The sequence below is a fragment of the Mustela erminea genome, chromosome 18 (genome assembly GCF_009829155.1).
Source record: "Mustela erminea isolate mMusErm1 chromosome 18, mMusErm1.Pri, whole genome shotgun sequence".
Lineage (NCBI taxonomy): Eukaryota > Metazoa > Chordata > Mammalia > Carnivora > Mustelidae > Mustela > Mustela erminea.
Window position 1 is genome coordinate 10,404,214 of NC_045631.1, and position 14,764 is coordinate 10,418,977.

Sequence of the window (14,764 nt, forward strand, 5' to 3'; positions counted from 1 at the left end):
GATTCACCTTTTGCCCCAATCTGTTCTTTACACAGTTACTTGGGGTAATATACTAGGGTAAGTGACTGTAGTTACTTAACTTAGGAGATAGTTGTGACTCCTTCCTTTCCTACATCCCCACATCTATTCCAGCCCCAAGCTCCAATTCCACCTCCAAAAGATGTTATAAATCCATTCACTTCTTTCCATCTCCACTGCTGCTGTTGTAGTTCAGGCCACCATCTCTTGCCCAGGCCTTTGCAGTAAGCTGTTTTTTTCCTCCTCTCTCTGCTCTTGCCATGCCTTCTACAAATCTTTATTCACATAACAGCTATTTTAAGTTAACATTGTGCCATGGCTCTGAAAACAAAAAAGTTACATTTGAATGCACCCCAAGTAAAACACATACTTTTTCAATGGCCTGCAAGGCACTGCATGATCTAGTCTCTGCTTCTTCAACTTTATCTCCTAGTACTCGGCTCTTTCCCACTTTGTATACTCCAGCTATTCTGTCCTTTCTGTTTCTCCAATATTATTCTGGCCACAGGATCTTTGCCTCTGCTCTCCCTTCTCCCACTGTTCTTCCCCCGTATCTTCATGTGCATGGTTTCTTATATTTAGCTCAGATGGTACTTTCTTAGAGAGGCATTTCCTGGTCACTCATTCTAAAGTGGGCATTAGGATGAAGTTTAACTCCTCACAGTGATCCAGGTAAGAATGATGATATCTGAACTGAAGGAGTAGCAATGAAGAATGGAGAAAAGGGACAGACGTGAGGAAAGAAAAAAAAAAGAAGAAGAATTGTCAAGAACTGAATTGGGGCTGGTGAGTGAGGCTGTGACATGAGGTAAAGTGTATAGGAAAAGAAATTGGGGAATGATTGTAGGTTTCTTGCTTTGGTCACTTTGTGATTGCCGAGACAGCTAACTAGACAAAGGAATACAGGAGAAGGAACACGTTTAAAGGAAAAGATACTGTTCAAAACAGTAAGTCTATGTCTAAAATATGTTTTTAATCTACCCTCCATCTCACAGTTACCAAGAGGTGTAAATGAACTGCAGATCCTTGGTGAAATCTATTTCAACAAATCTCTATATGAGGGGCTGAATGCAGAGAACCACAGAACTGAGGTAATCCCTGGCTATTTTCTGGTTTTCTGAGCAGTGTTCTGGGGAAAACGATGCCTAGCCTTTTAGTCTCTGTACAGGCAGCTCTTCCTGTTGTTTTCAATCTTGCCACCTCTGATTTTGACTCTACCTCCATCTGCCTCTGGAACCTTGAATTAGTCAGCTTCTGCCTCAGTGTTTCCATCATTGAAATGGCAATTGAATAAGAGGACTAAGCCGAAATAACTAGGCTCTAATCAACAGCTATGTGTACTTTGATTTGAAAAATATATCTTTAAAATATGCTAAGTGAGAAATTATTATCTTTTGTATACATTGACAGTCTTCCTAGTGTACAGTGTCCGTGTTTATATTAACCAGTTACTCAGGAATGTGTAATTCTTTTATAAATTTTAAATTAAATAGGAGAACTCTTGGGATTTCTTTTGCAAAAGTGCGACCACAAATCAAACTGATCTCGGTGACTGTGGGCTAAATAATCTTGTTCACACTTAAACTAGATGTGGTTAATTGTCAGCTGGCAGCAGCGACTAACTTGAGAGATAATCCATCTGTGGGCTCGTTGGTCAGGCATGATTATTACTGGAGGGAATGTCAAGAGAGTGGCACTGAATTTCTAAATATTAGATCCTCTGATTTCTTTTCTGGAGGAGGAAAAAGGAACAATTCTCCAGACATGTCAGAAATAACATTTCCTTTTTATTTTTAAGTATTTCTAATACAGAAAATTATATGGAGGAAAGAATCGCTCCATTATCCCACTGCCCAGTTTAAAAAAAACAAACAAACCAGCAAGAAAATCCAAGCCTCACAGGAAAATATCAAATGTAAAATAATGGTTCCTCACCCCCACCATGTCCCTAATTTCTTCACAAAGAGTGTTACGATTAACAGTTTCGTATATGCACATATTTTTTTTTTAAAGATTTTATTTATTAATTTGACAGGGAGAAATCACAAGCAGACAGAGAGGCAGCCAGAGAGAGAGAGAGGGAAGCAGGCTCTCCGCTGAGCAGAGAGCCCGTTGCGGGACTCGATCCCAGGACTCCGAGATCATGACCTGAGCTGAAGGCAGTGGCTTAACCCACTGAGCCACCCAGGCGCCCCTCGTATATGCACATATTTATAAATAATTTATTTACCTCTCTTAGTGATGCATTTATTTCTGTACATAGATTCCCAATAATTATTTTCCTTCCTTTAAATTCAGCATCCTAAGCAAAGTATTAAGTTGTTACTGACAATAAGCACATAAGGTAGCGTGAACCTATGAGTATAAATAGCCATGTATCCAAGTGCATTTTATCTGCAAGTAAGGGAAGACTTCCACTAATGTTCCATAAAGGCATCTGTTATTTGTCAGGTCAAGGACCTGGCTCCTTTGGATCTTGTGCCCTACCATCTGTGTTGGTGCCGCCTTCCCTTGTAGCCAGCACAAAGATGCCACCTTTCCCAGTGCTGTTTCTTCATATGGCAGGATACAAAGTAGGAAGCAAGAGATCAGTAGATGCAAAAGGAATTTTTCTAAGTGTGTCTTCCCTTTTTAGGGAGGGATATTTTCCTAAAAAGTCCCAGCAGCTATCTCTATACATCTTTAAAGTGAGAACTGGCTCTCATGTCAGTCACTGGCAAAGGGGAATAGCTCTGTCATGATTAGCTTAGACCAGTCATGATTTCTGAATAGAAATTAAAAGGAGAGAATGGTTGTTGGGTAGACCGCCATCAGTGTTTGACTACAAGCACTAGTATTCTGTGTCCTGTTTCTCTCTCCATCTTAACCAGGGTAGCTTTATGTCAAATTTGGAACTTGTGGGTTTAGAAGAGGAAAGGGGGAAGAGACTTTGAGAAAGAGGAGCATTTCTTCTACTGAAATCTGTCCCGTTACATCACTATGACCTCGGGACTTGTTTCATTACTTTCCTAAACCCAGATTCTCAAGTCCTTCCCCACTGCCCTCCACTTCACTCTTCCATAGAAGAAAAACCAGCTTTCTTCTTTTTTCTTCCTCCCTCTCTGTTGCTTTGCTCCCTCCCTATTCGCAAGGCTCAGAACTTACTCCTATTACTCAGCTACATGTGAATTACATAGTTACCTGGAGGGTCAACTATAGGAAGTAACCGGCATTTATAACTTAATTGGAAGAGGCCTTAAAGGTGAATTTGTTCAGGGGTGCCTGAGTGGTTGAGTTAGTTGAGCATTCAGCTCTTGGTTTCAGCTCAGGTCATGATCTCAGGGTCAAGGGATGGCGCCCCTCATCAGTCTCTGTGCTCAGCACAGAGTCCACTAAAGATTCCCTCCCTCTTCCTCTGCCTTTCCCTGCTTGCATAAGTGCATACTTGAACACGCACAGAAATAAAAAAAATCTTAAAGGTAAATTTGTCCACCTTTCCAACTCATATAGAAATGATCTCCAAAGGCCTCCTGACCTTGGTGCCTAAACATGTGCATGAAAGGAGCTCAGTGTTTTGGGCAGGCAGAGAAGTCTTGGTGGCCCTCTGGCCCCACTTAAGTCCTGGGAAGCTCTGGCCATGGGAAGGCCATAACTGAGTCTCACTTGGGAAGCAGTGTCCCCTGAGCTTTTCAGGTGAGTCCTGTTAATGAGAAGAGGGCTTAGACTCCTAAAATTAAGACAGCCTTTAGACAACAATGCTGGGAGTTGGCTTCTGATAGAAGAACTCTGTAAGTACATCTGACTCTTGAACAACATGAGGGTTAGTGGTGTCAACTCCCCTCATAGTCAAAAACCCATGTATAACTTTTAACTCCCCCAGAACTTTACTAATAGGATACTGTGAACCAGAAGCCTTATTATATTAAATACTCTATTCTTATAATAAAGTAAGCTAGAGAAAAGAAAATGTTAAGAAAATCATAAAAGATACATTTACAGTACTGTGTTTATCCAAAAAAATCTGCATATAAGCAGACCTATACAGTTCAAACCCGTGTTGTCAAAGGCTCAGCTGGAGTGTACATGGGGGCCCTTTTGCATTTATTATCATGTCTTTGAGGTAACATACACTTTAGTTTGGTGACGAGCAGACCAGTATCTCTGTGATATATTTCATGTGGGATTTGTGCAAGGTCAAAAGAGCTGTCAGAACAGAGTTGAAAAGGACATAGAGATTATTTGAAATCGGTCATCATTTTGAAGAAGAGCTTGGGGCTCAAGGACACAGAGTGGCATAGCTGGATGTAGAACTGATTTTCTATCTTTCAGTGTTCTCTAAAACCTAGAGATTGTAATTCTCTGAGACTTCTGTTAAAACTGTCAAAGAATCCTTAACAGATCTCCTGACAGAACAAAATAATTGGAAGTATTTTGTTCCTTAGATAATTTTATTGTGCTGTTGTTGGTGTGTTTTTTCCATCCAGTGTTTGTTCTCTTTGCTTTTCCTGGATTCTTTTCGTGTACCTAGTTCAGAGATTCTTTCGTCAGCCATGCCAGTCTACTAATGAGCTCATCAAAGGCATTCATCATTTCTCTTACAGTGTTTTTTTTTTTTTTTAATCTCTAGTATATCTTTTGGTTCTTTTCTTTCCTTCTTTCTTTCTGTCTGTCTTTCTGTCTTGTTCTTTCCTGGGGTTTCCATCGCTGCTTAATTACCTCTCTGTTCTTTGTCTTTGTTCTTACATGTGGTCTACTTTATCCATTAGAGCCCTTACCATATTAATCATAGTTGTTTTAAATTTCAGGTCCGATAATTCAAATATCCTTTCTCTGTCTGGTTTTGATGCTTGCTTTGTGTCTTCAAATTGTATTTTTTGTATGTTTTATAATTTTTTTCTTTTCTTTTTTTTTTCTGATAATTTTTTCTTGATAGCTGGACATGATGTACCAGGTAAAAAGAACTGCTATAAATAGGTCTTTACTAATGTGGTGAGGTGTGGGGAGGGGAAGTGCTCTACTATTCTATGATTAGGTTTCAGTCTTTCAGTGAGCCTATGCCTCTGGGCTGTGAACTTCACAAGTATTTCTCATTTTTTTTCAACCCCCTTAGATGGGACAGGATCCCTAGAATGGGCTTGAGTTGGGTATTTCCCTTACCCCAGGTCAGTTAGGCCTTGGTAATACTTAGCAGGTTAGGCTCTAATTAACTAGTTTCCCCTGAGGGTAGGCCAGACAGAGTGCTCTGGCCTATTTCAAAATGATTCCTTTTCCTCTCCCCTTGCCAGAAGCACAAAGGGATTTTTCTCCAGTATTTACTGTAGGAACCTGGTAAAGCTCCTGGAAGAAAACCTTATAGTATTGTGGGGGCTCCATTATGACTGGGTTCCCTTGGGTTTTTAACTCTGAGAGTTGTCAGTACTGAGCTTCTTATAATTCATTGATTACAGATCAGATTTTCATACACCAGCACTGGGAAGACTCTGCTCCCTATATTTGTCTTTCTCCCTCACCAGTCTTGGAGGCAGCAGTTTGCCAAGTGTCTTCCCTCTCTTAGAAACTCAAGAGTTGTTGATTTTTCAGTCTGTTCAGCTTTGTACTTGTTAGTATGGAGTGGTGCCCATCATGCAGTCCACATGCAGGATCAGAAACTGGAAGTCTCTTTAGATAATTTTAGATGATGCAGTCAAGAAATGTTTAGCTTTTTGTTTTACTGTCAGCCTCGGTCAATATACAGAATGTTGCCAAGTTCTATTTTGTTCCTTAAAATAACATGTAGAGTTTTTTTCTCATCTCCTTTAGCAGACTTATTGGATGATCTCCTTGTCTTGTTCCAGATCACGGTCATCTTCCTGAAAGAGGAGCGTTATTTGCCTGTCTTCGTTATCATTATTATAAGCAGTGGTTGTGGCCTTCTGGCTTTGACTCTGATTATAATCATCCTATTCCAGGTCAGTTCTACTCATGTGAAATATCAGAGTACAGAGAGATTTTCCTAAAACAGATATGATGATCATTACCCTATTTAAATCCTTTACTTTCCTTCCCCTGTTTTAACGTTCAAACTTTTTTGCTGCTTTCATGACCCTCACTCTGTGGCCTCTGCCCCTCTCCACCCTGAAGTCTCACTTTTTCCTCTGAACACATGGAACTAAGTAAGTTTGTGTTTCTGTGCTTGCTGTCTATACTGCTATCCCTCCACACCAATGCCTTTCCCCACTTTTCCACCTTGTTCACACTCCTCCCTTAAATCTCAGCCCAGAGATTCCTCCGTCTCTAAGCTGAGTTATATGCTTTTCCGGTGAACAAGCTGTTTTCTGGAAACCCTTCCAAGTGGCAAGCATCACACTGTATTGTAATTATTTTTGTTCCTACTAGGTTGTGAGTTTTTTTTTTTTAAGACTTTTTTATTTTTAAGCAATCTTTACACCCAGCATGAGGCTCAAACTTACAGCCCTGAGATCGAGAGTCACTAAGCCAGCCAAGTGCTCCTAGACTGTGAGTTTCTTGATGTAGGAGGCCATACTATCCATAGTAGGCTGCATATTTTTACATAAATAAGATGCATTACAGCCAAAACTATAATACTTTGCAGAGTTAGTTAAGTTAAAAAGGTTAAGGAGTTTGGGGACTTAAGAGGAAGGTGTTTTTTCACCTCTGACTGGAGAATGGGCACCAGAAAAGGCTTGTGGAAAGGCAGCATTTAAGATGGATCTTGTACAGATGTAGTGAAAAGAAGGGGTACATGTATCCCAATGTTCATAGCAGCAAGGTCCTCAATAGCTAAACTGTGGAAGGAGCCAAGATGTCCTTCAGCAGATGAATGGATAAAGAGGATGTGGTCCATATATACATTGGAATATTATTCAGCCATCAGAAAGGATGAATACCTATCATTTACATCAACGTGGATGGAACTGAAGGGTGTCATGCTAGGTAAAATAAGTCAGTCAGAGAAACGTAGTTATTGTATGGTTGCACTCATATGTGGAACAAGGAATAGTGAAGAGGACCATAGGGGAAGGGAGGGGAAAGTGAATGGGAAGAAATCAGAGAGGGAGACAGATGACGAGAGACTCTTGACTCCAGGAAACAAACTGAAGGTCACAGAAGGGAGGAGGTGGGGGGTGGGGTAACTGGGTGATGGGCATTAAGGAGGGGACCTGCTGTGATGAGCCCTGGGTATTATATGCCCCTAATGAATCACGGAACACTACATCAAAAACTAATGATGTACTATATGTTAGTTAACTGAATTTAAATGAAAAAAATTTAAAGAAATACAATAGTTCCTGATTAAAAAAAAAAAAAAAAAAACAGATCCTGAAGGATCACGTAATCAGGGAGAGATTCAGAGGGGGCATGAAAAGCAGAGGAGTATAGGAGCTATTTTGGCAACAACTAGATAATGGTTTTCTGAAACAAGTGGGTATCTTAGGTCTGTAATGGGACTTCCCCTTGTTTGTTTTAGTGTGGCTTTTTTAAAAGAAAATACCAAAACCTGAACTTGGAGAACATAAGGAAGACTCAGCTGAAATCAGAAAATCTGCTCACAGAAGATGATTAGGACCAGCTTCCTCATCTTTGGGGAAAGAACATCAACCAGTCTTCGTGTCATTTTTTTTTTTTTTTTTTTTAAGGATGATCTAGAGTAGGATCTAACAAATTGTTTGAGGAATATTGTTTTTTAACCATACATTGTACCAAAAGTGCTTGTATGTTTTGCAGAAAATAAACTTGGGAAATATCTAATATTAAATAAAATTAAACTGTTTTTCTTTACAGACGTGCCTTTAATACAGAAATATACTTTGTGATATTTTTTCCCCAAGAGAAGGTATAGCAATTTCCAACCTTATTTGCCTAAGAATGCTTTTTCTTGGCATTTCTATTAATGTTTCCCAATGTGGTCTTCTACAAAGTACATCTTGGGGGACAGTGGTCAGAAGCTTTTCCTAGTCTAGCATTTTCAAGATCCTAAGATGTTGTCTATTATTTCAAATCAGGCCATCAAAAGCACCACCTGTAACAAATGTAAAAAGTAGAAAAACAGAAGTCACCAAAACAGGAACTAGGGAGCTGAAGAGAAAACCAAGACTTTGTTCTGTAGTTTCATTTCTGTTATATGTATGAGTATATCTATTTAAATAATGCACTGTGCTAATCCTTACCCAGCTTGCTGCTTAGCAAATTGCTTAGGAGACTTTTGTTGCTCAGTAAATACTGTCACTAGGAGAGAGCACTCTTCCACAGGAGGAGAAGGAACTGGCCTGGGAGTTGGGAGCACAGATTAGGGCCTTGTTACAGGCTGACTTTGTTCTTAGTATCTTATTTTATCTTTATGCCCTATGTTAAAACTTGACTCATCTCCGTACTCCTAACCCTACAGTGGAGAAATCTTTCTTTTCATGTATCATAAAAGTTATTGCATAAAAATTAAATGGTGTATCAGTATATAATGTACAAAGTGATCCTTATCTTTAATTCAGATGCTTTCATTATTTCTTTTAAATTTTATTTTTTTTCTGAAATGTATATGTGTATAAGGTATGAATTAGGGACTGGATTTTGTTTTTTCATTTTTCATTTTGTTTGTTTTCTCCCAGAAGCATAACTAACTTTCCACCTCCTTTGCTTTTCTACACTCCTATATCACAGGGGTTAAAAGACTAAACATTTCCTCCCTTGCAGGTGGGTTTCTAGTTTAGGTTTTGGCAGTGAGAGGCACTTGCATAAGACTGGAAGGTAGAAAGATAGAGAAGTCTTTCTTTTGGCTGTGGCCTCCAGCAGTGGTGGCAGCTTCCTGCAACTCCTGACCTCTGGGTCATACCAACTCTCCTGTTTTTATTTTCTAGCCCTCCTGACAAATTTGAAACATAACTCTCTCTATTAAATCCCTTTCTGCTTGAAATATCTAGAGTGGTTTCTGTTTTGTTGTTGACCTTGAGTCTCATTATAAGATTTCCAATGAATAATAGTTGTCCCTATGTCATTTATTGAAATGGTCATTAATAATGTGAAATTCTGCTGTTACTCCTTGTGAAATTCATATACATACATATAAATTTTGGAAACTTAATTTTGTTTCACTGATCTATTTGTTCTTGTACCAGTACCACAATTGAAGGAACATTTTCTAGCATTTTGCAAATGATAAATTCAAAAGAGCACATAGGTGTCTAAAAAAGGAAAAGTAAGTCTCCCTTTCCTCTCCACCCCCAATTTCTTTCCAACTGCAACCACTGTTAATAAGTTTTTAGCTGTTCTTTTAAAAATACTCCTATGAAGGCGCCTGGGTGGCTCAATGGGTTAAAGCCTCTGCCTTCGGCTCAGGTCATGATCCCAGAGTCCTGGCATCGAGCCCTGCATTGGGCTCTCTGCTCAGCAGGGAGCCTTGTTCCCCCTGTCTCTCTCTGCCTGATTGTGATCTCTGTCTGTCAAATAAAGAAATAAAATCTTTAAAAAAAAATTCCTATGAATATACCAACATAAACTTACTTCCTCTCTTCTCTAGATATATATATCTAATATATCTAAATATAACTAAATATATCTATATATATCTCTCTAGACATATATATATATATATATATATATATGTTTAGAAATCTAAATATATAAATGGAATTACATTGTATGTAGTGTGTAGTGTCCCACCTCCTGCTTTTTCATCTAGTAGATTCTAGGTACCTTTTAATAGCAATATCTGCAGATATATCCCAATCTTTTTGTTTTGTTTTGTTTGTGTTTGTTTTTGTTTTTAATTTTATTTATTTATTTGACAGGCAGCGATCACAAGTGGGCAGAGAGGCAGGCAGAGAGAGAGGGGGAAGCAGGCTTCCTGCTGAGCAGAGAGCCCGATGCGGGGCTTGATCCCAGGACCCTGGGATCATGACCTGAGCCAAAGGCAGAGGCTTTAACCCACTGAGCCACCCAGGCGCCCCCTTCCTTATATTTCTTGAGTTATTTCAGAGGATATGCCTTTGAAGGCAAAAAAAGAGGTAAGTTTGCTTCAATATTTCTCTGTTGTTGGGCTTAGAAGTTTCATCCCAATTTTCTGCATTATAGGTGACTTAGAGCCCTTGCTTTTATACTTTTTTATTACAAATAAGACCCTACTCTCATTATAACAGTCAAGCTCGATATTGTGTACCTATGATCTAGTGACTGACAGCTGTGCTGATCTGATTGGAGTTAAGCCAATGCAAGTGTAGTTAAGAGACTACATAAGGAACCAGTCTGAGAAGGGAAGAGACTTATAAGGAGACATGATTAGATTTTATAGATTCATGTACTACAGCTTGGGCCAAGGCCTTGTCTTTATTCTAAAAGATGCCTTTCTAGGGCCAGGCATTTTCCATTTCCTGTTCACCCTCCTCTGCCTGGGAATAGGAAGTGCCAAAACTTGTATAGATCTAAGGACAGTGGGTCATGACCACTGTCCTGACCAGATAAGGACCAACATGAGGTCAGCTTGACACCAGCATGGGGAAAATTCCCTTTGTGATTTCTCTGTTTTCATTTCCCCTATTATAGTCTTAATGAGTACAGATTCAAATAACCTTTTTCTCTTGTGATAACATCGGAACTTTGGATCTGGTTGTTGGAGGGATGACATCAAGCAGATGTGAAAACCTAAATCTGCCAACTGTTTAGGCCTAATTAAGTTTTGAGAAAGGGATGCTTCTTTTTTTTTTATAATTTTTTTTATTTTTTATAAACATATAATATATTTTTATCCCCAGGGGTACAGGTCTGTAAATCGCCAGGTTTACACACTTCACAGCACTCACCATAGCACATACCCTCCCCAAAGTCCATAACCCCACCCCCCTTCTCCCAACCCCCCTCCCCCCAGCAACCCTCAGTTTGTTTTGTGAGATTAAGAGTCACTTATGGTTTGTCTCCCTCCCAATCCCATCTTGTTTCATTTATTCTTCTCCTACCCCCTTAACTCCCCATGTTGCATCTCCACTTCCTCATATCAGGGAGAGCATATGATAGTTGTCTTTCTCCGATTGACTTATTTCGCTAAGCATGATACCCTCTAGTTACATCCACGTCGTCGCAAACAGCAAGATTTCATTTCTTTTGATGGCTGTGTAGTATTCCATTGTGTATATACACCACAACTTCTTTATCCATTCATCTGTTGATGGACATCTAGATTCTTTCCATAGTTTGGCTATTGTAGATATTGCTGCTATAAACATTCGGGTGCACATGCCCTTTCAGATCACTACGTTTGTATCTTTAGGGTAAATACCCAGTAGTGCAATTGCTGGGTCATAGGGTAGCTCTATTTTCAACATTTTGAGGAACCTCCATGCTGTTTTCCAGAGTGGTTGCACCAGTTTGCATTCCCACCAATAGTGTAGGAGGGCTCCCCTTTGAGAAAGGGATGCTTCTTATGGCCAACCCCAGCAGCCTTATGTTATCCACAAATGGCATATGCTCTGTGTACATCTCTTCCCCTGCAAGTAGGGATATTCATTTAAGATCAGGATCTAGGTATTTTGGGGTCTCCTAGCTATAATTAGTAATGAGAAATCTTGTAATAGTGCCAGAAGTCTACCATTAATTTTTTTTAAGATTTTATTTTTAAGTAATCTCTATACCTAGCATGGAGCCCAAACCACAACACTGAGAACAAGAGTTGCATGCTCTACCAACTGAGCCAGCCAGCCCTGTCATTACTTTAAGAACGGATTTAGTAAATGGAATCAAGGGAAACATTGAATCAGTTTAGGAAGAGTAGTTCCAATATCAGAGTTCAGGAAGTAGCTGGATAATTGTCTTAATAGACAATTCCCAACCTTAGTTTTTGGTTGATTAATAGAAGGATATTTTGAAAAGTACATAAATAATAAGACTGTGATAGTAAGATCAGAATAAAAAGTGAAAAATTGGGGCACCTGGGTGGCACAGTCTGTTAAGCGTCAGACTCTTGATTTCAGCTCAGGTCGTGATCTCAGGGTTGTGAAGCCCCCCTTGGACTCTGCTCTCAGCAGTGGAATCTGCTGGAGATTTTCTCTCCGTTTCCCTCTGCTCCTCCTGCGCATGCTTCCTCTTTCTCAAATAGATAAATCTTAAAAAAAAAAAAGGTGAAAAATTGCCTTTGTCACACATGGCCCCATCCAAGCCCCTCCTCAGAAGCTGGGATGAACTGGTTTAGCATACATCCCTCCAGGCTTTATTCTGTGCATTTGTAAATATTCATGTATATACAGATAGTATATAGTTTTGGGGTTTTGTTTTCTTTTACATAAATAGAATAATATATTCTGCCATTTGTGACCATTTTCAAGGAACCAGTGTCAGAAAAAGTGCTGCTGCTAAATGTGGGTGAAGTGGATAGGGAGAGGTGACACCTTCAGATAATGTGTCTTTGGGGGAATTAATAACTTAAATCTGCATAGCTCTTTACAGCTTTTAAAGAGGCTCTTTCAACTTCTTCCAAAAGTGCAATTAAAGACATTTTTGTAATTGCTATACGGTGCCAAAGAGATTTCCAAAAGAACTGAGCTATGTTACATGTTTAGCAGCATGGACATGTTCTGGGATCTCTTTTCATTTAACTTCTTTGGTCGATGGGTGTATAATCACAGCTTTAGTTTACTTTCTTTGCTGGCAAGACCATGTATTTTCCCATGAACTAAGATGACTTCTTCCCCTACTCTCTGCTTTACTTTTTCTTCCTTGTCTAGTTAAAATGTGGCCCTGGTAGTTTCTCATTAGCTCTTCTGAACTGCACCATCTTCTGGGATAGAAGTAAAAGATGTATTTCTCCCTCTGAACTCAGAAGCCTCTGGGCGAGTAAGGGTGATTTGACTCAGAATTGGAGCAATGTGACTTCCAGAATGGGGGAACTGAGTGATACAAATTTGCTGGTGGGCGTTAGGAAGCAGTAGTCCTTACTGGTGGTCTGTCCAAAAGAGAAATTCTTCCTAAGAACCACAAAGAAGCCAAGACCATGGTGCCAACCTCCAGGAGAGCCCGCTGGAGGCTCTGCTCCTCCCTCTACCTCTATCCTTAAAAGAGGATTCTGGGGCCCTATAGCCAGTCGAAGTCCTCAGGGCAGAGCTGGGAGGGAGGTGATTGAAGATGTGCTCCCTGGAGATGTCTCCTCTCCTGTCCAGGGCCTGGGAAAGGGGCCTGGACTCACCCTGCCTAGAGTGCTGGCAGATGTTCTCGGGCTCTTTGCCTTGGTTTCTGGGTTTGACTAGTGTCCTACTCTGGGGTAACCTTTTTTCTCTTTAGAGCTGTGAGGTCAGAGATTAAGGTTGGAGCACTGGGGTGGGAGAAAACACTGCTGAACCACTTTGGTCCTGCAAACGTTGGAGATATCGTAGTCTAGGAAGAAGCTACCAGCCTAACTCCTGGCACTTTACACTGGGACTTGAGGGACTTTGCCCAGTGATGATCTCGCCCTGTGGATCAGCTAGCTATTGAAGGACACTAATACCTCTAAGTCAGGGGTTTCTAACTTTTTTCTGTGTCATAGACCCCTCTGGTGAAACACAGGGACCACTTTTCAGACTTTTTCCCAACATCATACTATGAAGAGTTGAATCTAGTTTCTTCCATTAACATTTTACACTAGGCTCGCCTTATCACATATTTTCCCATCTATCCATCCATCAGCTTGTTTTTGAATATGTACAATAAAAGTTTACACATAACCAATTATATTGAAATATAATACTCAGACTATTTAAAAATTCTTACGGAGATACATGTGTTTCTTTATTAAAGTGTCAAAGCATCAGGTCTAATATCTACCCTTCTTTCAAAGTAGTGATGAGCTTACAATGTATTTTGAGATATCTGCAATAATTGTAATGTGGAAAGGTAGCTGTAATTTCTATTGGTGCCAAGATACAGATATTGCTAACATTGCTATGGTTTGTTGCCTACATTCATAATTAAAGGAAATGTTAAATTTCAGTTAAAGAGCAGGAACAAAATATGTAACATTTTTCATCCAACTTCATAGACCTCCTACGTTATATGTTTTGGTCCATTTAAGAAAAGCAGTGTTTTGGGCTTTGTACATGTGCAGCTAATTTTAACGATCACTCTGTTTTAGCTCTGTTTTATGGAGGAAGAAACAACCCCACAGGTCTGGTATATAGCAGAGCTGTTGGAACAGCAGCAGATCTCCAAATCTAATGACTTTTCCCAGAATATCTTCCTGACGGACTTGGCAAGGCTACGGTGAAAGCCCTGGGTGGAGTGGTGGTTTTCAGGCTTCGCTGGGCACAAGAGGTACAGGTGGAGCTCAGCATTTCAGGTTCCTTTGCCTTGTCCACTAAAGGCTCTTGATGATCTGGTCCAGCTCGGGCCCAAAAAATCTGCTTTTTTGGCAAGCAGTCTAGATGATTTTCATGCAAGAGTCACCCCCTGGAAGATACTAGTTGTGAGAACAGAGCTTGTTCATCTGATTATACTTTGTCCATGGATAGGCCTTAAGACAGACTTGGAATCTTGATGACGAAGAAGTTGTCAGGAGACAAATTTAACTTAATGCTCTGGCAGAATTATCTCTGAAATCTTCTATGAATACGCACACAAAAATAAAAGCTGAGTCACTCTGTCCTCAGACACTTCAAATATTCAGGCTAATGGCCAGAGGCAGGGTGATCAGGAATCAGTCCTTCCTTCCTTCTTTCCCTCCTTCTTGTCCCCCACCCCCTCTCTTATCACTCCACAAGTCTCCATGACCACCTACTTCATGAAGCCTGTGGTATAAAGAGTGCTAAAGCCTCTT

General features: G+C 40.0%; 1 protein-coding gene across 1 annotated transcript in view; it reads left to right on the forward strand.

The window, feature by feature from the left end:
• Positions 1-7,753, forward strand: part of ITGAE (integrin subunit alpha E) — a 64,690-nt gene extending 56,937 nt beyond the window's left edge. Inside the window, exons 29-31 of the mRNA XM_032320359.1 lie at positions 1,014-1,109; positions 5,832-5,945; positions 7,466-7,753. Coding sequence (XP_032176250.1) covers positions 1,014-1,109; positions 5,832-5,945; positions 7,466-7,561 — 306 coding nt within the window. The 3' untranslated portion in view covers positions 7,562-7,753. The remainder of the gene's footprint in view (positions 1-1,013; positions 1,110-5,831; positions 5,946-7,465) is intronic.
• The last annotated feature ends 7,011 nt before the right edge of the window (positions 7,754-14,764 follow it).